General features: G+C 31.6%; 6 protein-coding genes across 18 annotated transcripts; 3 read left to right on the top strand and 3 right to left on the bottom strand.

Annotated features, from left to right (window-relative positions):
- Positions 1-13: 13 nt before the first annotated feature.
- On the bottom strand, positions 14-3833 carry Cog2 (conserved oligomeric Golgi complex subunit 2). Of its 4 annotated transcripts, none has more exons than XM_076386995.1 (11): positions 3100-3580; positions 2806-3033; positions 2461-2727; positions 2092-2393; positions 1895-2012; positions 1501-1823; positions 1353-1419; positions 1088-1268; positions 751-1030; positions 495-675; positions 14-242 (listed from the first exon to the last, which is right to left on the bottom strand). In XM_076386995.1, exons 1-11 carry the CDS (start codon positions 3169-3171, stop codon positions 159-161), a joined length of 2103 nt encoding a protein of 700 aa, XP_076243110.1. In that variant the 5' UTR covers positions 3172-3580; the 3' UTR covers positions 14-158. The 4 variants fall into 4 exon arrangements, with proteins under 4 accessions (XP_076243110.1, XP_076243109.1, XP_076243108.1 ...); XM_076386994.1 differs by adding an exon at positions 3721-3833 and having other exon boundaries at positions 64-675; positions 3100-3183; XM_076386993.1 differs by having other exon boundaries at positions 64-675.
- Ubc10 (ubiquitin conjugating enzyme 10) lies at positions 3801-5197 on the top strand. The gene is made up of 4 exons (XM_076387012.1): positions 3801-3941; positions 4284-4379; positions 4581-4767; positions 4843-5197. Exons 1-4 carry the CDS (start codon positions 3915-3917, stop codon positions 5010-5012), a joined length of 480 nt encoding a protein of 159 aa, XP_076243127.1. The 5' UTR covers positions 3801-3914; the 3' UTR covers positions 5013-5197.
- On the bottom strand, positions 4921-13212 carry Cul3 (cullin 3). 6 transcript variants are annotated; one of them, XM_076386990.1, is made up of 14 exons: positions 12662-13212; positions 10917-11300; positions 10631-10834; positions 10340-10519; positions 9878-10252; positions 9526-9696; positions 9346-9453; positions 9078-9255; positions 8737-8975; positions 8463-8632; positions 8236-8374; positions 8031-8158; positions 7872-7931; positions 4921-5058 (listed from the first exon to the last, which is right to left on the bottom strand). In XM_076386990.1, the coding sequence occupies exons 1-13, from the start codon at positions 12719-12721 to the stop codon at positions 7907-7909; spliced, it is 2361 nt and encodes a 786-aa protein (XP_076243105.1). In that variant the 5' UTR covers positions 12722-13212; the 3' UTR covers positions 4921-5058; positions 7872-7906. The 6 variants fall into 6 exon arrangements, 5 of the variants coding, with proteins under 5 accessions (XP_076243105.1, XP_076243104.1, XP_076243103.1 ...); XM_076386989.1 differs by lacking the exon at positions 4921-5058 and adding an exon at positions 5931-6322; XM_076386988.1 differs by lacking the exon at positions 4921-5058 and adding an exon at positions 5931-6290.
- A 1929-nt stretch (positions 13213-15141) lies between these two features.
- Positions 15142-17298, top strand: Idh (isocitrate dehydrogenase [NADP] cytoplasmic). Its single transcript, XM_076387008.1, has 2 exons — positions 15142-15435; positions 15719-17298. Exons 1-2 carry the CDS (start codon positions 15244-15246, stop codon positions 16925-16927), a joined length of 1401 nt encoding a protein of 466 aa, XP_076243123.1. The 5' UTR covers positions 15142-15243; the 3' UTR covers positions 16928-17298.
- Positions 17299-17428: 130 nt separating this feature from the next.
- Positions 17429-20141, bottom strand: LOC143184630 (uncharacterized). 4 transcript variants are annotated; one of them, XR_013002791.1, is made up of 6 exons: positions 19003-20141; positions 18802-18932; positions 18634-18723; positions 18416-18563; positions 18176-18317; positions 17429-18113 (listed from the first exon to the last, which is right to left on the bottom strand). XR_013002791.1 is itself a non-coding variant. In XM_076387003.1 (6 exons), exons 1-5 carry the CDS (start codon positions 19899-19901, stop codon positions 18183-18185), a joined length of 1440 nt encoding a protein of 479 aa, XP_076243118.1. In that variant the 5' UTR covers positions 19902-20138; the 3' UTR covers positions 17429-18113; positions 18176-18182. The 4 variants fall into 4 exon arrangements, 2 of the variants coding, with proteins under 2 accessions (XP_076243118.1, XP_076243117.1); XR_013002790.1 differs by having other exon boundaries at positions 18187-18317; XM_076387003.1 differs by having other exon boundaries at positions 18379-18563; positions 19003-20138.
- A 508-nt stretch (positions 20142-20649) lies between these two features.
- Positions 20650-25119, top strand: LOC143184627 (poly(A) RNA polymerase gld-2 homolog A). Of its 2 annotated transcripts, XM_076386997.1 has the most exons (11): positions 20650-21083; positions 21509-22305; positions 22403-22791; positions 22896-23080; positions 23148-23431; positions 23500-23668; positions 23758-23901; positions 23990-24118; positions 24189-24378; positions 24461-24576; positions 24665-25119. In XM_076386997.1, the coding sequence occupies exons 2-11, from the start codon at positions 22120-22122 to the stop codon at positions 24826-24828; spliced, it is 1956 nt and encodes a 651-aa protein (XP_076243112.1). In that variant the 5' UTR covers positions 20650-21083; positions 21509-22119; the 3' UTR covers positions 24829-25119. The 2 variants fall into 2 exon arrangements, with proteins under 2 accessions (XP_076243112.1, XP_076243113.1); XM_076386998.1 differs by lacking the exon at positions 20650-21083 and having other exon boundaries at positions 22183-22305; positions 22407-22791.
- The last annotated feature ends 774 nt before the right edge of the window (positions 25120-25893 follow it).

Below are 25893 nucleotides of genomic sequence, written 5' to 3'. Positions count from 1 at the left end.
GAGAAATGTACATTTTACAATCGAGCGAATAGAGTATAAGAACTGTTTGTGTAATATAAATATATTCATGTAAATATATTAAATATCAATTAAGTAAATTCATTTCATTATTATAAATTTGTGTAAAACATATATGTATTACGTAAAGAAACAAGATATTATCTTTTTGATATTGTTTCCACCGCGTGCAACAGCTCTTCTACGTAACGCACAGTTGAAAGTGAAATCCCAATTTCAGTGATCTAAAACAAATGTACATATTGTGATAACTTTCACGTAATAATAGATAAAAAGATTTAGCCCCTCGAGTTGCATTGACGAGCTGTGTTCGCCAAGCACTCGAAGTAGAGTCTCGCCCACAATTTTTTGGTTCTAAATGGAATTGCATCTTAATAGTATTTTCATAACTCTACTGTGCAATGAGGCTTCAAGAAGCGATAATTTGAAATAACCAAAATTTCCATGCTGAGAAGGTTGATAATAATAAATCCTACCATATTAGTGTAGGATTGAACATCAACTTGCAACTGAATGCGTATCTTCTCATCGTCACTAATTCCTTGAACATCTGAAGAAAACGAACCAGTGGACTTATCGCGTATCTTTTTCAATCTTCTTAGACTCTCTTCAGTCTTTTGTACTGACGTCAATACATCCGTTACGAAATCTAAATAACTGTTATAGAATTTATAACAAAAAACATATGTAGAATTTAAATTTAATATTTACTATAACCTGTTACTTTCTTACTGTTCAGTTAGTACAGAAAGCGCTGTTATCAACCAGTAACGAACATTTTCTGGTATTACTTTGTTATAATCTGTGTGAAAACTAATGAGAAAAGCAAGTGCATTTTTTACATAAGCGCATGGTTTTGTTGGTACATCCCTCTTTGTTCGCCTAAATAATCTTGGTATGTCGCTAACTTGCTTCAAATGTATTATACATGGGTTTAAAAGTTCATTTACGATTTCATTTGTGATTTCTGGTAAAATAGATTCTAAATTTTTCGTGGTTTCACAGAGAGAATCTATAAATGAACATAGAAATAATTTCAAACAATGATGGTATTGATAATCAACGTTACCTTTTAATAATTTTACTACTGTTTGAGTCGGCTTCTTTAGTTTCCATCTAACTATCTCCAAAAGGGAAGGAAGTATCTTTATAATCCTCTGTATATCCGTGTCTAAACATATTAGGAAACTAAGCTTCGTAGAATATTCTGCTTTACTGAAATTGCCTACTTCGTTTTCTATTGGCCAGATCTTTGCATTAAAAATAAAAATACTTTAGATTAGTTGCAAAGTATATTGATTCAAAATAACTTGAGAAAAAATTGAAAACTGTACTTCTTTAAGCATTGTTTGTGACCATGTTTGAAATCTAGCACACATCTGGAGAGTGAATTTCCAAAATCTATACATAAAGAAGCAATGAATGATTATAATATTCCACTATCTTAAGAATTATTTTTTTACTATAAATTTTGGTATTTACAGATGAAAAAGTTGATACAGATATACATCATCAGCCCAAATTCTTTGTAGATTATTCCATAGAACATATGTTGCATAAAGAGAGAAATCGTTTTCTATAAGAATCTCCAAGTTTCCTCTTATAGATGCTGGAGATATCGGTTCCGTTAAAGTTCTTTCAACAGCTCCAGCTATTTCTTGAAATCGTATTTGAAAATATACTGGTAAATTCCATTTTTTAAGAAAATTTTTATACTGTGCATTTTCTTTTAACGCAGTCAAGGAATCCGTAGTAACGCACTCAGCTTCTAATTTCTCTAAAAACTCTAATGTTGCTATGTATCTCTAAAATTTTAGAACATTATGGTTATTATAATATTCAAATATTCGAAACATAATTTCTTTTATTCGCTTACCGAATGAAACAATACTGGATCGCCAGGAGCAAATATACATTTCAGATATTGTTGAATTTTTTCTTCCACTTCTATCCAAAAACTGTTTACTAAAAAATTAAAACCCTTTACTGAAAGTCTGAAATAAAAATTGGAAAATAATTGTGCATGATAATATTCAAAATTTAGTTGCATCAGAAAAAACATAAAATATTCACCTATTCAGATGTAATGTAATATCCAGAAGTTGTTTGAGTTCTATAGTTAAAATGTTTAACAATCTGTTATATATGCTTTGTAAACCAAGTAAATCAATTTGTAAATTTTCTATATTCATTAAACTGTCGATTAAAGGACTAACAACCTCTTTTTTTACCAACTCCTCTGCATCCATTATTTTATCAAGCGTAACATAAATTCTCAAACAACGAATTAATAAAGCAGAATTCTTTTCTTGTATGCATGCCAAAAAAAATTCATTAAGATGTGTCATATAAGAATGTTCAAGTCGTTCTTTGTCCTATTGCAGAATCATTTCTTATTTATTGCAAGTAAAATGAATTAAATTACATAAAATATATTTGTACCTTTCCCTTATCGCTGATAATGTCTAATTTACATCTGGATATATGAAATTGTAGTTGATTAAACTCAGCTGCAGCTTGTTCTAGAATGTCTACCTTATCAGAAGTTTCAAGAAACGTATTCAAAGACAATACAGACTTCAACTTGTCCAATGATCTATAAATATGTTGCAAACTGAACAAACTTTGCTTATACTCCTTAATTCTCTTACTTTCGTTTATATTATTAGAAATTGTAGCAATCTCATCATCTAAAGTTTGACGAACTTGCTGTAGCACAAAAAATTGGATATTAATGGAGCAATATATTAAGATAGAATATAAAGAATTCTCTTATTTTAACCTTACCATTACTTCTTCTCTTAATTGGCCTAATGGTATTTGTAAATTATTAATAGCTTTATCCAAACCAATTAGATTACTAGACAAATTTACAAAATCCGTATAATCTCTGTTGATCAAATCGATCATTGCAGATCTCAATAATTTTAAATAAATTCCTAAATCATCCCTCATTGTTTCCAATTTAGTATTCTTTCGATGTTCTTGAAGAAACGTATCAATGTCAAAGTTGTCCTGTAAAATACGAAATATTTGATTTCGAGGTGTTTAGGTGACTATATTAATTTGAAAAATAGATACCTGAACAAAATCGAGTTCTGTAAAACATAGGTCTTTTGGAGCCCTTGGTAGATTTATGTTTTCTTTAGGCATGGTGCACAAATTCTTCACGTTTATTAATTGAAATCAATACAGAGATTACAATAAAAAATATCGTGCGAAATCAGCAATGTGATAACAGCTGACAGGGATATGTAAAAAAACACGCAATCACACGATACTGTAAAAAATCAATCTGCTAGTGATTTCTCGCGTCATTGATTCGAAACTGATACAAACGATCATTTTTATTCATATTTACAGAAAATTTCAATCTCATTTTTCGATTTTTTGACACATGTGCAAACGTTTGATTAGTTCCCGTATGTAAGTAAGTATTCTGCTTGCAAAACGAACATTGTCTCTATTACTGTTTTTTTACATATTCGTTTGAGATTTGCTGTGTGCATGCACACGAATGTTGTGTATGGATGTGTGTATATATATATATATATATATATATATGCATACATCATCATAGATACATGCGCATGTATGTACAACATAATGTGCATACATAAAAAATACGCACGCGCGCATACTTATCACAAAAACGACTGTAAACGGATAGCGATTCATATCCATTTAATTAACAATAAATACCTATATTCGCATTGATGCGAAAGTGCAGTGTTCTGTGTGAAAGAAAATTCGATTGAGCGATCGTTTGTAGAATTTTGTTGCTTCGGCATTTCTATCCAAGGACACTAGGGTATTTTCAAGGACAGAATAGTTGCGAGGGCCATCACTGAAGAACTTGACAAGTTTTGCTACTTTTAGTGGAATTTATTTTCAAAATGGCAACTACGAAAAGATTGCAAAAGGTAATTGGAAATTTTTGTCGGTTAGGAATGATCGTGAAGAATGTTAATGGAATATTGACCAAAGGTGCCGCATGTTTATCACGTAGATAATTAAACAATTTGTCTGGCATCTTATTCTTGGATAACATTAAGGCTTTTTCATCGCGATAACGAGATGTTGATACATGCTTCTGCTACTATTCGTAAATGTTATCGTATTTTCCTTTATATGTTCAGACAACCACTATTTCTTTTAGATTGTTGTTAGACAGTCTATTACTCGATGCAAGAATCCTCTCGTATTGCCACCTAACACTGGTAGTGGTATTTTCTGACAATGATTAATCTTTTTTTGTTTTTCAGGAACTCGGTGATTTAAGAGCTTCGGCAATGAAAAATTTTACAAATATTCAAGTAGACGAATCGAATATTCTTACTTGGCAAGGCTTGATATTGCCGGTACAATTTAGCATAATTATTTTTATCCAGAACTATAACCTAACCTAATTTTGCTTGTATAGTTATGTACAATTCCACACATATATAACGTTATAAATTTGAAAGTGCTCAAAGATAGTTACTCATATAACTCGAAAGTTAACTACTAAACTATGACCATAAAAATCTGAAATATCTAGTTTTCGATATCTTTATTTTTAGGATAATCCACCATATAATAAAGGAGCGTTTCGTATTGAAATAAACTTCCCTGCAGAATATCCTTTCAAGCCTCCAGGGATACACTTCAAAACAAAAATATATCATCCCAATGTAGACGAAAAAGGACAAGTGTGTTTACCAATTATAAGCATCGAAAACTGGAAACCAGCTACTAGGACAGATCAAGGTGAAATTGAGTTTGAATTTATTATTATCATTATTATTGGTATGGATAAACAATAACGTTTTAATTTATTTATAGTCATACAAGCTTTGATAGCATTAGTAAATGATCCAGAACCAGAGCATCCATTGAGGCCGGATGTTGCTGAAGAGTTTCTCAAAGATAGAAAAAAATTTTTAAAGAATGCTGAAGAATTCACAAAAAAGCACGCGGAAAAAAGGCGGGAATCGTCGTCTTCTAATGAATAACTGCGAGTAATTAGCTCTGCTCACCATGATGCCTGCCGCCCGTCAGCTAATTTAATTCAAACCAATATAGACTTATCTGTTACATGAAAACAAGTTGAGATACATGTGTACAGTATTGGTTAACTACCAACAATGATAATGAATATATGCAAATTGTAATGTTTATAAAGTGAATGATTAACGAACTTTTCAGAACAGAGTAAATTATAATAAACTAACTATAATGATATTGTATACAATTTGACGATTTGTATTTCAAATCGTTACGGAAGCCGTACGATTTTGAAAGGCTTAAGGATTAATCATCTGTACTATCTTTGCTTTACAATCAACAAGATCTATATTATTCTTATTCAGTGGAGTTCATTTCAGAATGATGCATTTAATACTTTGAAACATTATATATAATACACACTCATAATATATTAGGTTCTTCTGTTTAAAAGGTTTCACACATATTCATTGAATCTATAAACATCGATATACTAATGATCTTCATGAATGTATATAAATTAATGATTATTGAGATTCGTACCGATATTGTAATCGCATTTGAATGTTAAATGATACTGTTCTTTAGTGTATGTGTTGGTAGCTTGATTCCATCTTTTAATATAAAACAATACATTAATTTGTAACTCGGTGTCTGCTATATAATTACAATTCATGGTACTGCTTTAATTCTCTGTTTTTGATGTAACATTAATATATTAAATACTAAAAAAGGTAACAATAATTGTAACGAGCCACATAGTATAAGTTAAGTTTTTCCCACCAGTAAAATATTCAGCTTACGCTGCTTGGTTAACTTACCTTATTTATTATAGCATTGTTTAGATGTGTACATATCAATATAAGTATATACCTCCACCTTATAAAAGTGAGAAAAATGTGGAACAGGGAAGAATTAAGACATGATCAATACGACATATTCTGTATTTAAAACGCGTCCAAACTAAGGGCTGCTTTTACAGAGTTTTATTTCTCGTCCACTTTTACGTAAGAAAGGTGTAAAACCTTTTGTTTAAATATTAAAACTCTCTATTAATAAATAAGGGTATAAATGAAAATAAAAATACGATGCCTTTCGATGGCGTTTTCCATATCTTGAGAAACATGAGCTCATAATGATAGTTTTTTTTAATCAAAACTTTGTTCACATTTTATTAAGTTCTTCGTTTGTCGTATAAGCTCATGCGCGCATATTCTCTTTCGTTTTTTAATTCCATCAATAAATTCCGTGACTGTTACAGATTTGTAGATTCCACTTTTGGTATACTATAATAAATATTCTGCGGTTTAACGAAGAACTGAAATGAAATTCAACAGCAACGAAATAATTGATGAGCTAGGTGGAAGAGGTGGAAATTGTACAGAACTAAAGCACTAATAAGAATAAAAAAAAAAAAAAAAAAAAAAAAAAAAAAAAAAAAAAAAGTTCTGTTTGTATAGTATTCCATAACATTTTTATTTAACTTTCAATTGCGATTGACATAAAAGAATCATTATTTACGAAATTTCATCGAATTTTATTTTTAAGCAAAGGTAAAAATGTAATATTAATAGATATTAGTTCGAAGTTTTGTACAAGGCATAGAAAATGTAATTGAAATAAAGTGTTCAAACATTGAAAATGAGGCAAATATATTCTTACGAGATACATTCATGCTACTTATGTACACACACAATAGATAACCGTAAATGTAAATAAAATTCATGGTTCAACGTCAATATTCTTTTACGAAGTTCATGGTATATTCAGATGGTTTGTTGTATATATGATCATAGGTAGGACAATCACAGTTTTACGAGTGTGTAGAAAAATTCCTTAATCATTATAAGATCGGTGTATATTATACTTTTTTTAAAGAATTATAGTTTTCTCTTTAGTTTATTGTTTAAGAAACGTCTTTTCAACTCAATGAGCTTGAATCTAAATTACAGTATTTTCTATTATAGCCTATGTTTTTACGCGTTTCTGTATAGTCGCTTATAATTGAAACGCAATAGTGTCGGAAAAAGCTGTAACATTGATATCACTGAACATAATTTTAAACATGTAAACTTGAGAATATAACGTTTAAAGCTTTCGTTTATACGTCAACCTTTTCCACCAAACTGGTCAATTATCAAACATATCTGTCATTTTTTGTTTTTAAATCTTGAGGCAATCAACATCAATTCTTTTATTATTTTATATCATCATTTTTATTCAATACCCGATTATTTTCTTTCTAAGTTTCCACTTTTATATTTCAGATGATTTGTTGAACGGAATATATCTCCGTGCACCGTGTTCAACAGTATCACGCAAAGCAAAACGATACTTTATCAAAACTCTAAAATACCAAAGAGAATGTTTGATTTTAAAAGATTAGCGATAACCAATGGAATGTAACCTATCAATAATGTTTATCCTGCAGCATTGCAGTGATGCAGCTGTTGATGTAGAATACCTCAATCATCGGAATAATCTTAATTATACCAATGTAAAATGATAAACGGCGAGAAGAATTTTCTAGTTCAGTCCTGCACAAGTCGTTGCTTCTAAGAGCATTGTTCGGCAAGCAAGAGCAGAGAGCATTTAAGAAATATACGGAAAATCATACTTTTGAGAGTAACAAACTATAAAGAGTGTACACGCATACTGTAATAGTTCGGCTATTTTCTTTTGTGACTAGCGATGTCACTTGCTCTTGGCTCTGCTCATTAACAATCTAAGACGCTTCTGCTTTTGAGAATCCAGTTGTGCAGGTCTGTTCTAGCTAGTTAATGAGAACTGATGAGGCACTGCACTACAAATTAATCGGCAAATTATGATGATTAACGTAGAAATACGTATTATTACAAATTACTTACATTGTTTGTACAGATCCAACATTTGAATTCGAGCATTAAGCAACATATGTATACACCTTCCTGTAATGAAAGAAACAGGGTGAAATTGTTGATTTCAAGTGAATACGTTGTATAATAACTCTAAAGTATGGCAATTATGAAAAAATTGTTTGTACGTACCTATCTTCAGGTGTACGTGCCAAATATTCGCGTTCGATTAGACCTTCGATACGTTTTTTAATTATTACTGGCGAAGGCAGGAATCGTCTCCTTAATTGCTCTGTTACTTCTGTTACAAGAATGTTGTGCTGAAATGAAAGATACGCAAAGGTTAAACAAATTGAAACACTTGAATAATTATAAACATAAGAATTGTATTACATACAGGCATACGTTTCCGGTCTTTCATAATACGGACGATTGCCGCTTCTATCTCGTGTTTTCTATCCTCATCGACTTTGTTACGGGTTTCCCTTCTTTCAGGTTCCGATTCGCCTTTCGCTGCCACTGTTTGGATCTTCACTCTATATAAGGTTGAAGAATAATGCCAATACTCAAAGTGATTTTTATGCAAATATTTATGTAATCGATCTGTAAAACTTATGTAAATACCTATGTAATTTACTAGTAAAACTATCGTTAACACAGAAACAATGTAACGGTTCTATTTCCTTTGTTCGAGGATGTTTTAGCAACACTCTTTGCGTAGCTTTACCCATCGCGAGAGATTGTAATGCTCTAACCAAGTCTCTCTCTGGAATATCGGTTTCACCTTGAATTTCCTACGCAATGTTTCATATATTGCACAGATAATTGTGAGCAATTAATAAATATTTGAATCGTATAAAGAGAAATTCATGATTGAAAACTATCAAACTGAACTGACCTCGTATGTCAATTTATCTCGTTTGTTGAAAAGCATGAGAACGCACATTTGATACGTTGATACTTGTATTATGTGTTTTCTTGCGTTTCCGCAACTGCTACTACGTTGGCTCAAGTGACTACCATTAGTGCTATCGCTTCCATTCCCGATAGAACTAGAAGAGGACGGTGTGTCTAAACCACCACAAGTACTTTCTTCTCTTCGTGGTCCATGAAATACGGCATTTAAATCAGCGGAGCCTAACAGAAAAGTTATTGCGTATTAGTGAATTACAAAAGGAAACATATAACACAGAAATGACATAGCAAAGAGTAGAAAATAAGTAATATTGTTTAACTGACCTAATTGTGGCTGTAACGTCAACTGTCGACCGCTGTGTTTAGCAAGATAGAAACGACGAAAAGCATCGAAGGCATCTCGTGGAGCAGTTGGCATACTGCACTTTGGAGTAGTCGATTGCGTTGGCCAGAAACCGGTTGTTAAAACTCTTACGCTTATGTCCACACCGTGTAAATTTGTCTACGACACAAAAAAGAAAAAGAAGAAGAAAAAAAAGAAGAAAATTTACATTTTTTTAAATCACTACACTCTAGTGAGTATAAAACTTACATTAGACGTAAGTACATGATCTTTGAATTCCTCCATGATGGTATTACTAACTGTTATGTCCTTGAACATGCCTTCCAATTTCGATGTAAACTGGCACCCACACTCAGTCTGCAATTATTCAAACCATTGAAACGTTATATTGTGCAATAAGAAAAATAATTAATAAAACAAAAAGGCTACCTTAAGTTTAGATATCATATTTTTCTCGCTGTCGTCGGATACCGATTTGTTTAATAGAAGACGTTTGGCTAAGTGCTGCTTATAGTATCGTTCAAATACGTCTTTTTCTTGAAGAAATCGGAACAGAACCATAGCTTTGTCCAAAATGCCTTCAATTTCCTGTTCTGTCATCTGAAACGTATTGAAAAAAGTTTGTTTTTAAGGATTACTTGCATGCTATTTCCAATTACTGAAGCAAAAAAGCAGGAAGCGCAATTTGTATTTCACATAAGCTTTCGTTTTCTTTGTTAAAATTTCCGTGTATTACCTACCATGAAAACTTATTTATAGAAATACAGTTAACAAAACTAACCCCTTTAACACCTTTTTTCAGCTTGTCGTCAATGAAGAGCGAAAGATACTCTGGGCTTTTTGTATTTAAATTAAGAAAGTACGCAAAGTCGGACGCTATCATTTGTTTGTAATTTTTGTCATTGTTAAACGAGTAATGGAGAAAATGATCAAAGCGATCTTTTAGATCCAACAAATTCTGAATAAAAAGAACAGCATTTGTTGTTGATTCGTGTTCTTCTTGAACCATGGCACGACCTTGCTCTTTGAGGAATTGCGAGACACAATCGCACATCGTACGCAATCCATCCGAAACTCTCGAAAATAATTTATACATACAACCGAGATCTTCAGTTTTCTGATTTTTGAGCATGTGCACCACACCACTATTTTCCATCTGTAAATAAAGAAGAGTTATAATACATTTAGAGGAATTTACAATTACGTATTATCGAAATGAATGATTTCACGAAATATTGTGTACCTCAACAATAGTTTTCATGTGAATTTTAATTAATTCTTCCTCTATCACTTCCACTATTCTTGGTTCGGTAGATTCATCTAAATAATGCTTTGCTCTTTCGGATTCTTCGCAAATTCTAGCCTCAACTTTTTTTATGTATACCGATGCACTATTTTCTGCCAAAAATTTTTGAGATTCCATCTGAAAGGAATATAATAATAAACAATATTACCAAGCATGGAATTGTATAGAAGTTATATGAAACTAGAGTGTCATATAGAAAAAATATGTATACAGAGAAATTGTTCTCACTCTATAAAATTCAGCACTTTGTTGTAGAAAAGGCCTTTCAAAGTCTTCTTCGTAAACCTGACGGCTGTTAATGCCAAGTAACATTAACATTTGGCAGGCATTTTTTATTGCAATGCGATCTACTACTTCTCCTCTTCTTTCTCTTGCTACCATTCCTAATAAAGTCTCTCGTAAATGATCTCTAACACATCCATATCTGACGACCTAAACAATAGAGTTAACTATAGTTTATTCTTTCTAGCAATCAGTTGAAAATTTACTATCATTATAAACTTGCAAAAATTACCTGATCTCTAAATATGATAAGTCCCAAATTATACACATTGTCTACATCATGCTGTTGCACATATACTCTATCCATATACATTAGTATATCTCTAATCATCACCATTGATGTTTGATGGTCGTTCCATGCTTGGTTCAGTGTTTGCAGAAAATTATTGTGGAGAGATCGTAATACATCTTCGCGTACTTTGTTCTCAAGATGATGCGTTACAACTTCTTTTAATCCTGTATACAAACGTTCCCCATATTTGTGAAGAACCATAGTATATGCATTCCGATATAATTCTTCAAAACTAAGACCAGAATTATTTTTTTTCTGAATTTCCTGAATGGCATTCTTTAGTAAGGCCCAAATACCTTCTACGTACTTTTCATCCATCGTTGTCTAAAAAGTAAATATAGTCTCTATTATAAAATTGTAAAATTAAATGAATGGTTTCTGATTTCTCTTTAAATGGGAAGCTAAAAGATTGCTTGGATTACCAACAATATTGCCAATTTGATTAAAAGATAATTAATATTATGAATAAGCCACTATTGTCAAGAAATATATTGTACAAGAATGTTAACTCCCAAACTATTATAAATTACAAAGGTATTTAAGTTTGATGCATTGCTCTCCTTTCGCTGGTTTTGCTGTTGGGCCATAATCCTTTTCTTCTCTGGATAAATTTTTCTTATGCTGTCTCCTTTGTACAACAGAATTGTAACCGTGAATTTACTAATAAGAATATGTAAATAACATTGGTGAAGTAACATTGTTTTATCCCTTACAGATGTACGCGTTGTATATTTTGCACTATTCATATAAAGATAATAGAAATACCAACACTAATCGTTTAATGCATGTTGTATGATCTTTTTTTGACATATCAAATAACCAAAGTATATAAATGATACAATATTATTTTCCATTAAATGACATATAGTCGTTTGACCATGGGAAGACATGCAAATGTTTGTTATGACAGTTCAGATATTCTAATCTTTTTCAATTATATGTTAATATCATAATTATTGTCTGGTTCAGAAGCAAAATAATTTTACAATGGTGAATTTAGTGGCTAATAATGATCATAACTTAGATTTCAAATTTTAGTGACAGAACAAGCTGAAATTTGTCAATAAACACAATAACATTAAAATACTTATATTTCAATGCTTTTCTTTTATGCCACTATAGCAACTGCTTCTTTTATCTATGCATTATTTGCCAATGCATTCTTATCAATTATAGAATAGCATGAAATAATACTAAAAGTGACACTTAAAGTATAAAAGATAAAAAAAGACTATAATTTCAGGTACAGTTCCACAAAAGTTTATCCATATATAAATATGTACATGTGACGGAACAACACATTTTGACTTAGAATGACACATTTTGACTTAGAATAGATAAAATTATGTGACAAAAACAGTGCATTCATAATATCAATTACAGCAAACCGGAATAGGACTTAATTTTTATGTTGACATATTATTCAAAAGAACATGAATAGGTTAAAAAAATATGTGTGCAGGGATGATATGTATCATTCGTACATGTGCATATGCATGTGTATATAAATTTGAATGATGAAAGACTACATGTAGAAAATGATGAGGAATGAACGAACAAAGGGACTAGAGATAATAAGAAGCTGAAGGAAAGGAGTAGAGATTTGGAGGATATAAGAAACGACGAGGAAATAAAAAATAAAGAGAGCAGTTAAGAGACAAACAAATTATTGAGTTATCACTCACCGGAAAAGCACGTATGCGCATTTTGCCTTCCTTCTTAAGCATACCACTGCTCTTCATCATGTCGAAATTTGTTTGTGGATTCGAGAGATTTTCTTTCCTTCAGAAACACTTTCTGGCCACTAATGCTACGATAACGTTACACCGTGTGTACATTGACACCAGTTAAACGCAGAAAGCATTCACGTTCATATAATGTACGAGGAGGCAGAATAGCCGATGATGATCGGCCACCGCACGTAAAACGCAATCACTATTCATCCACGTTCACGATGTGCAGGAGAACCGAAAATTGTCTTGTTATCATGTACATTTAGTAAAGGAAAGAAAAATGCATGATGCCTTTGGAAAGAGGGGGAGAAAATGAGTGGCTCAATGGAGGGGAGTGAAAAGGAGAGGAGTGAAGATGCGGGGACGGGTGGGGAGAGGAGAGGAGAGGAGAGGAGAGGAGAGGACAGGAGAGGAGAGGAGAGGAGAGGAGAGGAGAGGAGAGGAGAGGAGAGGAGAGGAGAGGAGAGGAGAGGAGAGGAGAGGAGAGGAGAGGAGAGGAGAGGAGAGGAGAGGAAAGAGAGAGTTAGAAGAAGAGTGAGAGGAAAAACAGAATGGTCTCCTTTTACCCGGTAGATAAAAATGGAGGGATACGATGCTTAAGGGTTGAAACTGGAAAGGCTAATAAACGTGCGTACGAAAGAAGTGTAAGAAAATCGAGCGAAGATAAAACGGAAAAGGGAGAAAAGAAAGATGGTGTGCCACTGCTGTCAACAAACTAAATTCTTTGCGAAACAATGTTGGAAGGGAAAAAGAAAAAGTCGCACATGAATATCGTCGGTGTTCGAAGACGCGAATGTTATTGTCAGCGTGTTTTCAGTTTCTCTGAAGGCATAGCGCAATTCAGATCATGAAAGCACGAATTTCCATTCTACACGACAAACTCGATACTGCTCGATACTCGGCGAACGATAGATCATTTACAACGGCTCGCTCCATACGCATGAATCACGAACATTAACTGACTACAAACACGTCTTGGAAAAATAAATCTCTTCTTTTCGCGTGTCGTGCTCGCATGTTCCTTTGGCTTCGAATTTCTCCACTATCGATTTAAAAAACAATATTTTCGACTGAGTTCGCTTAATATTTTTCCAAGCTGCCTGCCCACAATTGAACGTAGCTAATTTCAGATTGGTACTTCTCTGATTCTTTACAATGAGATCGTCGCTTAGGGCCAATACACACTAGTGATATTTTGACGCACGAATCGCACAATCTCGTTGCAAACATATGTCGCTGTCCAATCGACACGTTATCGATAATCAAATTGAATTTGATATAAGACAAAAATGTATTATTTAAAAGTGTTACTTGCATGTGTGTATATATGTATGTACACATCGAATATCGACTTTAAAAATATTACAACATTGGTTTTTACGATCTTTACTTGATAGTCAATTAAAACAATTCAAAGATAAATATCACTTACATGGAAACTGTTGTTGCTCCATTCAATTGGATTTCCGATATTCGAAAACCTACATATTTCATGCAAAAGAACGAATTGCTCAACTTTGTGAAAACAGGAAAGAAGGACAGGTGGTTATTATTATCATAAAGATGATTTTGAGAAAACTTTAAAACATTATGCTCAGCTACACATATGTACATACGTATGCTACGATCATGTCAAGATGATGTCAAGAGACCGGTCAAGGTCTTTCATTTATGTCATTTACAAATTATTTGCTTCGAATGAACTAATCAAACGTTTCTATAATAATTTATAGAGATATTTATACATACTTGTACTAATAATGTATGTAAACATATACATTTCTGCTGTTCTTTCAAATCATTTGTTAATTACTGGCATTATTTTGATGATTGATTCGTGCTGACCTTGCTTTAACTCATGCCTCGTGCATACATATGCAACATTTCAATTCTGATTCTCCACGCATGATTTAGAATAATAATTGTAAAAAAATTACTTGTATTTTGCGTTGAATCAAATTCGATAGAGAACTCATAGATATCATGGAATGATCTTTCCATATCATGTACATATCTATTGAAACATGAATTACATTTCGTTAAAGATATGCGATAAATTTTATACAGAAATATGTTTCGTTGACGATTCGAAGTTGTAACATTTAAATTTTCGAGCGTAAATATTGTTTATTTAACTTGGTACAAACTCCAAAGATTACGTGGAACGTTTCTAGCAGATAAGATCAAATATAAAACTTGATCTCATAATTTGGTTGTTCCAATTCCAAGTAGGTACCGTATTGGTCGTCAATTTGATTCACATTACATTGTATTTCATAATTCGTAATAACAAAAGAATATACATATTTAAGATAAAAAGGAAGACTTCAAAGTTGTAAGAGAAAAAATTGATACGTATGTACAACAACATACATGACGCACATGAAAAATATTTTTTATAAAACTGTACATGTAATATATTTGTAATAGGTAATCAAATTTGTCTGCAAAAAAGATAGATAAAAAGAATTGCTCGATTCTAAATTGTAGATTGTACACATCAGGTATTAAAGTACATACGCGGTAAAGCTGCCATGTTTTCACCCCACCGTTTGAGTAAAGTTAAGCTTCATTTCATAAGGAGTGTAGTTAATATCGAACCAGCTAGTAACAACGTTACTTTAGCACGAATACCATCGTTCAGAGTTCGTTTATTGCCTAATCATTCAACATACTCGTTCGTTAGAACATTTGCCGTTTCATCCGCAGTCATGGCAAAAATAAAGGTAAGTGCACCGGTGACAAAGTCATTGACGTTTCTTTTCGGAGTCATCTAGTTTTATATATATATATATATATACACATACATACTCGCTATATCTTTTGCCCTACATTTCAATATGAAATCTAATGTCTGATCAATCAGTTAGCGACAAGAAATCTGCCGACCATGTTGTGAAATAAATCATTTTTTTTCATTTCTCATATTACTTCTTCTATTTTCTGCATACATATTTATACACATTATGCTCCTATGAATATCCTTTTTTCTTTTCAATTTTATTTCAGGTTGGACCTGTAGTTGATATTTTAGGCGATGAAATGACTCGTATTATTTGGGATTCTATCAAAGAAAAACTGATTTTTCCATACTTAGATATTGAATTGCATACTTATGATTTGGGTATCGAAAATAGGGACAAAACTGATGACAATGTAACAGTAGAATGTGCTGAAGCTATTAAAAAATATAATGTAGGAATAAAATGTGCCACTATTACTCCTGATGAAAAGAGAGTAGAAGAATTTAAGTTGAAAAAAATGTGGAAAAGTCCTAACGGCACTATTAGGAATATTTTAGGTGGCACAGTTTTTCGTGAACCTATTCTTTGTAAAAATATACCTCGATTGGTAACTAGCTGGACTAAACCAATTATTATTGGCAGACATGCTCATGCAGACCAATATAAAGCAGTAGACTTTTTAGTACCTGGACCAGGTAAAGTGGAAATTACATGGACGGGAGATAATGGAGACAAAATTGAGCATAAAGTTCATTGCTTTAAAGGATCTGGAATTGCACTAGCACAGTATAACACAGATGAGAGTATTTCTGATTTTGCTGTTAGCTCTTTTGAATATGCTCTGGCAAGAAATTATCCCTTGTATCTTTCGACAAAAAATACTATTCTTAAAAAGTACGATGGCAGGTTCAAAGATATTTTTCAGGAAGTATATGAAAAAGAGTACAAAGCAAAATTTGAAGCAAAGAAGATTTGGTACGAACATCGTTTAATAGATGACATGGTAGCATATGCTATAAAATCAGAAGGTGGTTTTGTATGGTCTTGTAAAAATTATGATGGAGATGTGCAATCTGATTCTGTGGCACAGGGATATGGATCTCTGGGTATGATGACTTCCGTCTTAATTTGTCCCGATGGACGTACTGTGGAAGCAGAAGCTGCTCATGGCACAGTCACCAGACATTATCGCCAATATCAACAGGGGAAAGAAACTTCTACTAATCCAATTGCATCAATATTTGCATGGACAAGAGGTTTACTTCACCGTGCAAAATTAGATAATAATGCAGAACTTAAAAGATTTGCAGAGACTTTAGAGTCAGTTTGCGTTAACACCATTGAGTCAGGTGTTATGACAAAAGATCTTGCTATTAGTACCAAAGGTATGAATAATGTCATCAGATCTGATTATCTGGAAACATTTGAATTTATGGACAAATTAGCAGAGAATCTGAGAAAGCAGCTGAAGTGACTAGGATACAATTCTAAATTTATAGAAGCAAAATATTAAATATATACAAACCGAACAGCATACGTTACTGGTTAAGGGGAAATAAGATCATGTGTAACTTACCTATAATAGATATATGTAAAAGTAATGTTCAATTGAATATTCTTAATACGCAATATGATATAAACAGAATTAAACTTTAGTATACTGCAATTACAATATTGCAAAAATGAATTGAAAACAACTCATTTTTTAATACTGTCTATACATTTATATATTTTTTTTTTTATATATAAACTTTTATATGATTGTTAATTGTACATAAAATCAATAAATCTACCGTTTATTACTTTTTGTTTTTCTTTGAACAACATACATTTATGTAATTTTATGCTACAAATGAGTATGATACAAGTGTGTTATCAATCTTAAAACGTTATCGTTAACAAAGTACTTATCGTTTTACACAAGTCTGAATTACATGGTGTGAAATGCTAATTTTGAGAAACATTGTTTCATTCATGACTTCTGAATGATTTCACTATGTCAAAAATGATGTATGGTGTTGATATGATAATCATACTATAAATACCCCTGTGTGATCGACAAATTTTTCAGTCATTCTGTTAATTACACTTCTATAACTTTCTAATTCTTGGTTAGGACCCGTAACTCGTCAAACATTTCTCTAAAGTCAATCTTTCTCGGGAACCTAACCGTTGAAAGTTCGACATTGGCGAATTTATGGAAATCTAATTTAAATTTAAACAATGTTGTTAAAATATGGAATGCAACTAACCCCAATACTCAGAAAAATCGGAAAAACAAGCGATCTAAAATATAGGGCTTATTTGTAATAAATTAATGCTACTAACTTAATTTTGGAAAAACGTATAACTTAGTCCACTGTTGCACTCAACAGTGGAGACCCTACGAATAAAGTAATTGCCTTCATATGACTTTATTTTACAATTAAAATCCTTCTCGTATAAAACGTAACAGTTAATATTTGTTCTTAAGATAACTTCCGTTACTTAGTCGTAGTATATATAGTCATATAATTATAAAACATAAAAATATTTAATAGCTGCTGTATTATTCTATCTCCAAATGGGATTCTTGATCATCGGATAATAGATTATCTTTAAATAAAACATCAGGATAATATGTACACACAAATTTTCGAGGTGAAGACGAAATCACAGACCTAAACAAACATAATATGTCAATATGAAATAGTACGTAAAAAAATAATTATTGATAACATACTTGAAAATTACATTTCATTAATGGTAGCAGTGGGTGAAACAATTAAATTAACATTTACTGTTTTTGCTTCTTCATCACACCATTTACTTGTGACGCTTACAGAATTGTGCGATTCTCGCCGACTCTCATGAACTCTTTGCTTCTGTTGGAAAAGACGAAAAATAAATTTTCATAAATGATAAAACTCCTTAATAAATAATTACCTTATTCATAGGAACGTTTTCATCCTCATTTAAATACCTTAATTCTGATATTTGTTGCACAATTTTTCTCTTTCCTCTCGTCGGAATTATTTCTCTACCTTTTGACCTTACACCAATAGTTACAATATCAATGCTATCGTTCGTGTTTTTTATGCTAATTGTTGAGTGTGCATTGAATTTAGTAACTAAAACATAAATAATCCATATTTATACTTTAACAACAGCTATGTTGTTGAAAGTAAGCATTCAACCTACAATTTTGCAATAGTTTCCACGTGTTGCAGAATCGCTTTATCCTAAAAGGGCATCCATAACGACATTGACTTATCAATTCCTTAGGTACTACTGTATGAAAAATAGTTACACATTCTTAGTGAATTAAAATAACTGTGATATACTTAAATAAATAATTTAATTTCTTACCATGCTGTGGATCAGTTAATTCACCAACTAGTTCATAAAATTCGTGATTTACAGTTTCAATTAATTTTGGTGATATTCGATGAAGTACCATGTCTGTTCTAAATTTTCTCTCCATTGCATAGCCAACCTCGCTATATAAGTATAATAATATGTTACAATCTGAATTAAAGAACCGTAAAAGATGTTGTAATAAATACTTACTTAAGTAAATTTCCTTCAAAAATTAAACCTAATTCTGATCCGCATATAACTCTTGGTACCCAACGGGATAATAATTTAGGTTTATGATCATCTTTACTTTGAACGTCTATAGAAACGTTTGTCTTATCCTGTACTGATTTTCTTGATGTTATAGAATTTTCTTCCTCTGATTGAATGGTGGTGTGTGTTAAAAAATGCTCACTGTCAATTAATGATATTGAATTCTTCTTTTGTAACAAGTTATTACAGTCAGTAATCTTCTTATCCAACACACGTTGCATTTTTATAGAATACAAATTCTTACAATACATCTCAATGTTATCTTTTGTGTTTCTACCATATTTAATAGCATTTAACAAAGGAGTAAATGCAGCTGCACAATATTCTTGTGCACATAAATTTATTTTATTACTCCGTCCCTCAACTATACAATTATTTTCATCTAATTTCGAATCTATCTGAGATTCATTATCCTCTATTGATATGTGGGATATAATATAATATAAAAAATAATTAAATAGTTCGACAATTTTATTTATGCATTTTTGAGAACAATTTCTATCTGTTATTAGCTTGTCTATTAAATTATCTATAGTGATATTAAATTTGTCCTTTAATGTACTCCTACTATCTTCTGCATAAGAACAATTTAAAGATTTAATTTTGTGTTGTTTATGATTGTCTTTGTTACACCTACAGTGTTTTGTGAAATTCTGATTAGCAACATTACTAAACAACTTTTTATTCTTGTTTATTTTATTTAGCCTATCATTTATTCTATGCTTACACAGACTATGATTTTGTTTCTTTTCAAATGACTTCTCAGAAGCATGCATTTCTTTAAAAGAATTCAAGTCCATTGTTTTATTTTCATAACATTCTGAAAATGCATACATCATGTCTATTACCTCTCTTTTGATACTATCATCACTATCTGCGATTGAAGTAGGCCACTGGAAAGTTATTTCACATTCTTGCTGTACAAATGTTTTCTAAATTTGATAAATGCTTTCCCAAACATCCGAAATCCATTATAAAATTTACTTTTAACATACTCTGGCAATTGTGCAGAATAATTTTATGTTTTAATAGAAATGAAGAAAGAAGAAACTTTTAAGTGTATAGAATTAACTAAACTATTGAAAATTCTTTACCATACTCATTGTCAATAATATCATCTTGCAATGGATGTTGACATCGTTTATTCACTATTAATTATATATTTCTCAAATAAAATGTGTTTATGATGTAAATGATTAACTTATAGTTAAAAGTTTAGTATCTGGAAAATAAAAAATTCGGATATTTAAACATTCAGAGATTTAAGAATGTTCAAATTTGTAGTAAAATGTGATTACTCTTGTATCATTATTTTCAAAAGGTCTCTAATTGCCTATGATTACTGTTTAATCGTTTAACGTTTCTATATTTGTCTAAAAATAAAATTAGAGATATTTCATAATAAATTTATTAGATAGATATTTCAAAAGATTTGATTCAACTGTATTTAGATGGTATCAGATGGTATTTAGCAATGCTACAGTTAATTTACACGTTTTACATAAATTGTACTTTACGGTTTGTGACCGTTTGTGAATTTTGCTTGCCTGTGTTCGTTGTGATGATTCGTTTCGTGATGGGCAAATTTTCTCGCGACTCCTTCGGTAACTGTCAGTCTTCGTCAGTTTTGGTGCCACGCCATCTAACATTCTGTCGCGTAAATGTCTAGTGTCAACCCAAGAAATGTTTATTACGTCGAAGAAGAATTCGAAAATTTAAACGGGCGAGTTTAGTAGTTAGTCGGAATGCGTTAAAAGTGTGAAGAGACCTCTCTTGCGCAAATCCCAAGGACGCAACTGTTGTGAAAAATAATTCCCGTTCCTGAGAACCCGAAAAATCGCATTCACTGGACTCCTGGCGGGAGATACGATTGTATCGAGTACAATTTTAAACCATCAATCGTCCTTGTGGAAAAATATTTGGAAACGAGAGGGAAACGAATAGCGAGTGATTCCTTTTTTACGAAATATCTTGATACATAGATCGAATCTGGATCACTACAACATGGCGACATCGACTAGGTAAACACGATCACTTGCTGTTATGTTGTTTCAAATATTCATCAATCCAGTATTAATGTTCTTCGATTATCCCTTTTATCTACTTTTCTTATTTTCTGTTACGTTTGTCAGTTGCCAATTACTGCAATTTTCGAATCCTTCGACGACCATTGTCTTGAATGTTACTCGGTCGACAGGTAGTTTTTTTCCCCATATAATCATTTCTGAGTGTAATTGATCGATGCTTTGCATTTTATACATAATTTTGACTGTAACGTATAAACATTTACTTCAAAATAATCTAAACTGTGTAGGGTTACAATGTTTGATCTAGGATAACCTAACATACATATTTGCGGTTAGCATCTTTTACGGTCATCGGTAATAATAATCTTTCACAAGTTTTAATAAAGATCTGTTAAGATTTCAAATTTTTTTCTTTTCAGGAACACACTTTGTAAATCCTAAACTGCACCTTACTTGGAGAATTCAAGAAATGCAAATTTTTAGTTTCTTAATGAAACGATTATACACAGTGGAGATTATATGACATTTAATAAGGGAGATAGCCAATAAAATAAGCTTAGAAATATTTGAGATAATTGAAAGTTCTAAAGGAACAAGATGAATTAAGAACAGGATATACATGGTTCATATTTAGTTTTTTCAAAGCCATTCATTTATTACTATTTAATATTATTTATTCTTTAAGAATTAATTAGAAAAGTATCAAAGCTACGTTTGCATATATTATGCACGCGCGCACACACACATATACATCCATACACTATGAATTATATTTCTTTTTTCTACTATTTATAAACATGAATAAATAAGTTATATTTCTGTTAGAGAAAAACATAACAAGAAACAAGCATTTAAATATGTCGATTGTAGATACAAAGTGATCTATAAATTAATTTTATTTTATAATTTCAATGTAGTGTAAATAGTATTTGATATATTATATATATATATAGTTGCTCTGTTAAAAAATACAAACTTACAGACAGTTTAAGTAGTATATTTTATAGCATTTTGTACATTTATTTTGACTATGTATCACACTATGTATCCACCGCAAATAATGGTGCAGATAATGGGTGGCCAACAGGCAAATGGACAGTGTCCACCAGTACAAACACATACACTGCATATTCATGGAACAAGTGTGTTCCATCAGCCTGAATATCCAAAATATCGTCCAGATGCTTGCATGCAGAATAGACATCAAATGATGCAGGTTTGTTTTCGAATCTTCATCAAGCCTGATCTGTTATAGATTCAATTTATTTTATATTTTGATAAAATCTTCCCGAGTACAAGCAGTATTCTTGCAGACAGGATCTTATCCATTGGAATTATTGCAATTGATGGGTGTTGAGATACCTCCTCTACGACGCATAGAATACATGCAATCAAATAATGGCACTGCATCAGAAAATTGGCAAAGACGGTTAAATATGTCAAATAATGCTTCTATTATACCGTCTCCACATTTAGCTTTTAGACCAACTAGCAATGGTTTAGTAAAGAGATCAAACTGGTATGGTAAAAATGGCAAAAGAACTTCGTACAGAGATTCCTTGGGAAATAATGAAAAGTATGGTAGCGACAGTGGTTTTAGTTCTCGTTCTCCAACACCGAATAAACATCAAATTGATAGTAATCAAACAGAAAGTTCGGATGAACGAGATTCTATAATTTCTTCTGTTGAACAGAGTATGAAGTAAGTGATATTTTTCAGAAAGAGGAAAGAGAATTTATTATTAGAAAGTAAATGTAATAATATAATGTTTAAATATTTAAAATTAGAAAATTATTTTTTTGTAGGAAATCGCATAAAGTACATTCGAGTAATGGTACAAATAATAGAATAATGCAATATAGCTTGTTCTCGAATACTTCTGCACATCAGCTTTTCCAAAACCAAAGATACATTAATTGTTATGCCACTGCAACGTCAACATCTAGGTCTCAAGTACAAAATTATCAGAATAAAAGAAGATATCATTCAGGTATATCTGGATTTGCGTTTCTTGCTTTTACTTGCTTGGTATTACATAACAAAAATTTTATTTTTAGGAAGAAATAGTCCTCCTCCTCAAAGATTACAAAGAAACAAGAAATATGTAGGACTATACTCATCAAATTATAGTACATTTCCTAGATATGGAATCGCGCCAGATCGATTTCTAGCTAGATCACATTTGGTCGAAGTAACTCGTACACCAGATGATCTACTTAATGGATCAGTTTGGGATAAACTTTCAAAAGATGTTTGGTCAAAATTTATGTTGAATCAACAGACTGAAACTGTTTATAGGAATAAAATGATGCTCTGGAGATACCTTTATGTTTACATTAAGGTCTAGTAGTCTTATGTAGTCAAATTAATCTAAATGATCTCAGGTTTACAATATTATTTCGTGTTTAGACTGCATTTCCAAAATATGGGTTGTTTCTTGTTGGATCTACAATGAATGGTTTTGGGTCGGATAACAGTGATGTTGACATGTGCCTTTTAGTGAGGCATACAGAAATGGATCAGAGAAATGAAGCTATTGGGCATTTGGAACAAATACTAAAATGTCTCAAAAGATGTGGTGTGCAAATTTTTATTCTGAAATCATACGTATTGACTGATCTTGCTATTTTATTTTATAATATAACATTTTAATTTTTATTATAACAGATTTCATAAAGCAGTTGGAACTTATACAAGCTAAGGTACCAATTTTAAAATTCTATGATTCCATACAAAATTTGGAAGTTGATTTAAATTGTAACAATGCTGTTGGGATTCGGAATACTCATTTGCTCTACTGTTATTCTCGAAGTAAGATTATTCTGAATATTGAAAACTATAATTTTTCGGCTGTGAGAGAAGTTAGATAGTAAAAGTATTTCTTGAAATAATTTTACAGTTGACTGGCGGGTGAGACCATTGGTACTTGTAGTGAAGCTTTGGGCTCAATCTCAAAATATCAACGATGCCAAAAACATGACTATATCGAGTTATTCCCTGGTTCTTATGGTTATTCATTTCTTACAGTGTATGTATGTTTACTTTCTTCTATTTCACAACTATGCTGAATCCAAATGTTATTTTTCATTTACTTCCAGGTGGTGTCAGTCCACCAGTTTTACCTTGTTTACACTCTCTTTACGAGGGTAAATTCACACCGCACACAGATATTCATTGTATAGATATCCAAGAGGAATTGGACATTCCGGCTTTCGTACTTCAACATAAGAATCGTCAACCGTTAGGGGAACTTCTGGTCGAATTTTTTCGATATTACGTCATGTTTGAGTGAGTAGAAAGGTGAAAGTGTATAAAAATTAATTTTCATATTCATGCATAATTCTGTATTAAATCAATCACTTTCAAATAGTTTTAATCAATATGCAATTTCGGTGCGTTTGGCTAATAAAATACCAATAGAGGAGTGTCGAAGAGTACGATCCTTTAAGAACGATCCCCACCAATGGAAATATTTGTGCATTGAAGGTGAGAGTGCTAATTTAAAAATTATATTCTATATAAAAGATGATTTTCAATGATTCGTGTTTATAACTATGGTATTTCGCATTTCTAGAGCCATTTGATCTTACAAACACTGCTAGATCAGTTTATGATCCAGATGTATTTGCAAGGATTAAACGTGTTTTCGATTGCACGTACCAGAATTTGAAAGAAAATCATGATCTAACTAGGATATTTGTCAAGGCAGATACTACTTTGCCGTATGTCATGACGTAACATCATGGTTCACAGACTAATATAGAAGTACTCGTTATTTAGTATAACTTTTATATATTTGAGAACGGTTTATTTTTGGAATTGGCCTCCTTTGATATATAATTCGGGGCGAAACTCGACTGATATTCTTGCCAATGGTATACGGAGACAAAAAGTGCAATTGAGGTGTATTGTCTTCTACGCTTATTGCGTGCTAATACGCTCGTATTTTGTGATAATAGCTCGTCTGTTGCGTTTAGGAGATTGAATTTTTATCTCGTCTTTCTTTTTTTTTTTCTTCTTCTTCTTCTTTTTTTTTTTTTTTTTTTTTTGTTTCCGTTCTCTTTCTCTCTTAACGAATGCTCGAAGCCATTCATATGAGTTTATAAGAGGCGGAAGAATATTCTTCTTTGATAAGAAATGTTATACATAGATAAATACTCTAAATTTTTTCTTCGAGCATATGCAGTAGCATTCATGTTCCGTGTAAAGAACCTTGGATTAAATTAAGAATTTGATAATAGTGATAACCACGTTATTGCAATACTTTTTTTTACTGTATAGAAAGATGAGGTGCCTTATAAATATTGGCTACAATAGTCCAACTAGTACATGTAGCTTGTTACCAACTATGAAAAATTCTTGTTCCCTCTTTTGTTTGACAACTTGTCGTGAAGAATTGCATTGGCTTGATACTTGAAAAACAAAAAATCGGGAAATTCAAAAAGTTCTTACATAATACGTGAACTATCATTCAAAATTGAGATATTCTATGCAGAAAGAAAGGTACCTATCGCCAAAAGAAACCGCTAGTGACCTTAAATTTATGTATTTAAGAAAGTATTGAGAAAAAGTATCTCATCGAGATAAAGAAAAAAATGTTAAAAATGAAAAACAAAAATATTATTGTTCAGATAATTAATAAGAAAAAACTATTTAAAAAAAAAGGAGATTTTGAATATAGTATAAATCGGTAACGTTAAAACTACTTTCAATAGATATTTAATTCACAAAGGAGAAATCAATATAGAATTAAATAAAGGTTAAAAAATCAATATTACTCGGATGTGCCAAAATAAGCAATTT

The sequence above is a fragment of the Calliopsis andreniformis genome, chromosome 10, assembly GCF_051401765.1.
Source record: "Calliopsis andreniformis isolate RMS-2024a chromosome 10, iyCalAndr_principal, whole genome shotgun sequence".
NCBI lineage: Eukaryota > Metazoa > Arthropoda > Insecta > Hymenoptera > Andrenidae > Calliopsis > Calliopsis andreniformis.
This window is presented reverse-complemented; position numbering and strand designations above follow the sequence as displayed.

What these genes read in the sequence shown, in the direction of transcription:
- LOC143184630 (XM_076387002.1), bottom strand. Translation starts at nt 19,901, where the DNA reads ATGATGTATGCATTTTCAGAATGTTATGAAAATAAAACAATGGACTTG. An exon ending in GTGGAAACTATTGCAAAATT is followed by an intron (nt 18,564 to 18,633) that starts GTAGGTTGAATG and finishes TTTATGTTTTAG; the next exon opens with TTACTAAATTCAATGCACAC. An exon ending in ACTGCTACCATTAATGAAAT is followed by an intron (nt 18,114 to 18,186) that starts GTAATTTTCAAG and finishes ATGTTTGTTTAG; the next exon opens with GTCTGTGATTTCGTCTTCAC.
- Ubc10 (XM_076387012.1), top strand. Translation starts at nt 3,915, where the DNA reads ATGGCAACTACGAAAAGATTGCAAAAG. An exon ending in CTACGAAAAGATTGCAAAAG is followed by an intron (nt 3,942 to 4,283) that starts GTAATTGGAAAT and finishes TTTGTTTTTCAG; the next exon opens with GAACTCGGTGATTTAAGAGC. An exon ending in AGCTACTAGGACAGATCAAG is followed by an intron (nt 4,768 to 4,842) that starts GTGAAATTGAGT and finishes ATTTATTTATAG; the next exon opens with TCATACAAGCTTTGATAGCA.
- Idh (XM_076387008.1), top strand. Translation starts at nt 15,244, where the DNA reads ATGTTTTCACCCCACCGTTTGAGTAAAGTTAAGCTTCATTTCATAAGG. An exon ending in CAGTCATGGCAAAAATAAAG is followed by an intron (nt 15,436 to 15,718) that starts GTAAGTGCACCG and finishes ATTTTATTTCAG; the next exon opens with GTTGGACCTGTAGTTGATAT.
- Cog2 (XM_076386994.1), bottom strand. Translation starts at nt 3,171, where the DNA reads ATGCCTAAAGAAAACATAAATCTACCAAGGGCTCCAAAAGACCTATGT. An exon ending in AATTAAGAGAAGAAGTAATG is followed by an intron (nt 2,728 to 2,805) that starts GTAAGGTTAAAA and finishes TTTGTGCTACAG; the next exon opens with CAAGTTCGTCAAACTTTAGA. An exon ending in ATTACATTACATCTGAATAG is followed by an intron (nt 2,013 to 2,091) that starts GTGAATATTTTA and finishes TTTTTATTTCAG; the next exon opens with ACTTTCAGTAAAGGGTTTTA.
- LOC143184627 (XM_076386997.1), top strand. Translation starts at nt 22,120, where the DNA reads ATGTATCACACTATGTATCCACCGCAAATAATGGTGCAGATAATGGGT. An exon ending in TCTGTTGAACAGAGTATGAA is followed by an intron (nt 22,792 to 22,895) that starts GTAAGTGATATT and finishes ATTTTTTTGTAG; the next exon opens with GAAATCGCATAAAGTACATT. An exon ending in GCTCTACTGTTATTCTCGAA is followed by an intron (nt 23,902 to 23,989) that starts GTAAGATTATTC and finishes ATAATTTTACAG; the next exon opens with TTGACTGGCGGGTGAGACCA.
- Cul3 (XM_076386990.1), bottom strand. Translation starts at nt 12,721, where the DNA reads ATGATGAAGAGCAGTGGTATGCTTAAGAAGGAAGGCAAAATGCGCATA. An exon ending in AAAGTGCTGAATTTTATAGA is followed by an intron (nt 10,520 to 10,630) that starts GTGAGAACAATT and finishes TATTCCTTTCAG; the next exon opens with ATGGAATCTCAAAAATTTTT. An exon ending in TTTACTAGTAAATTACATAG is followed by an intron (nt 8,375 to 8,462) that starts GTATTTACATAA and finishes AACCTTATATAG; the next exon opens with AGTGAAGATCCAAACAGTGG.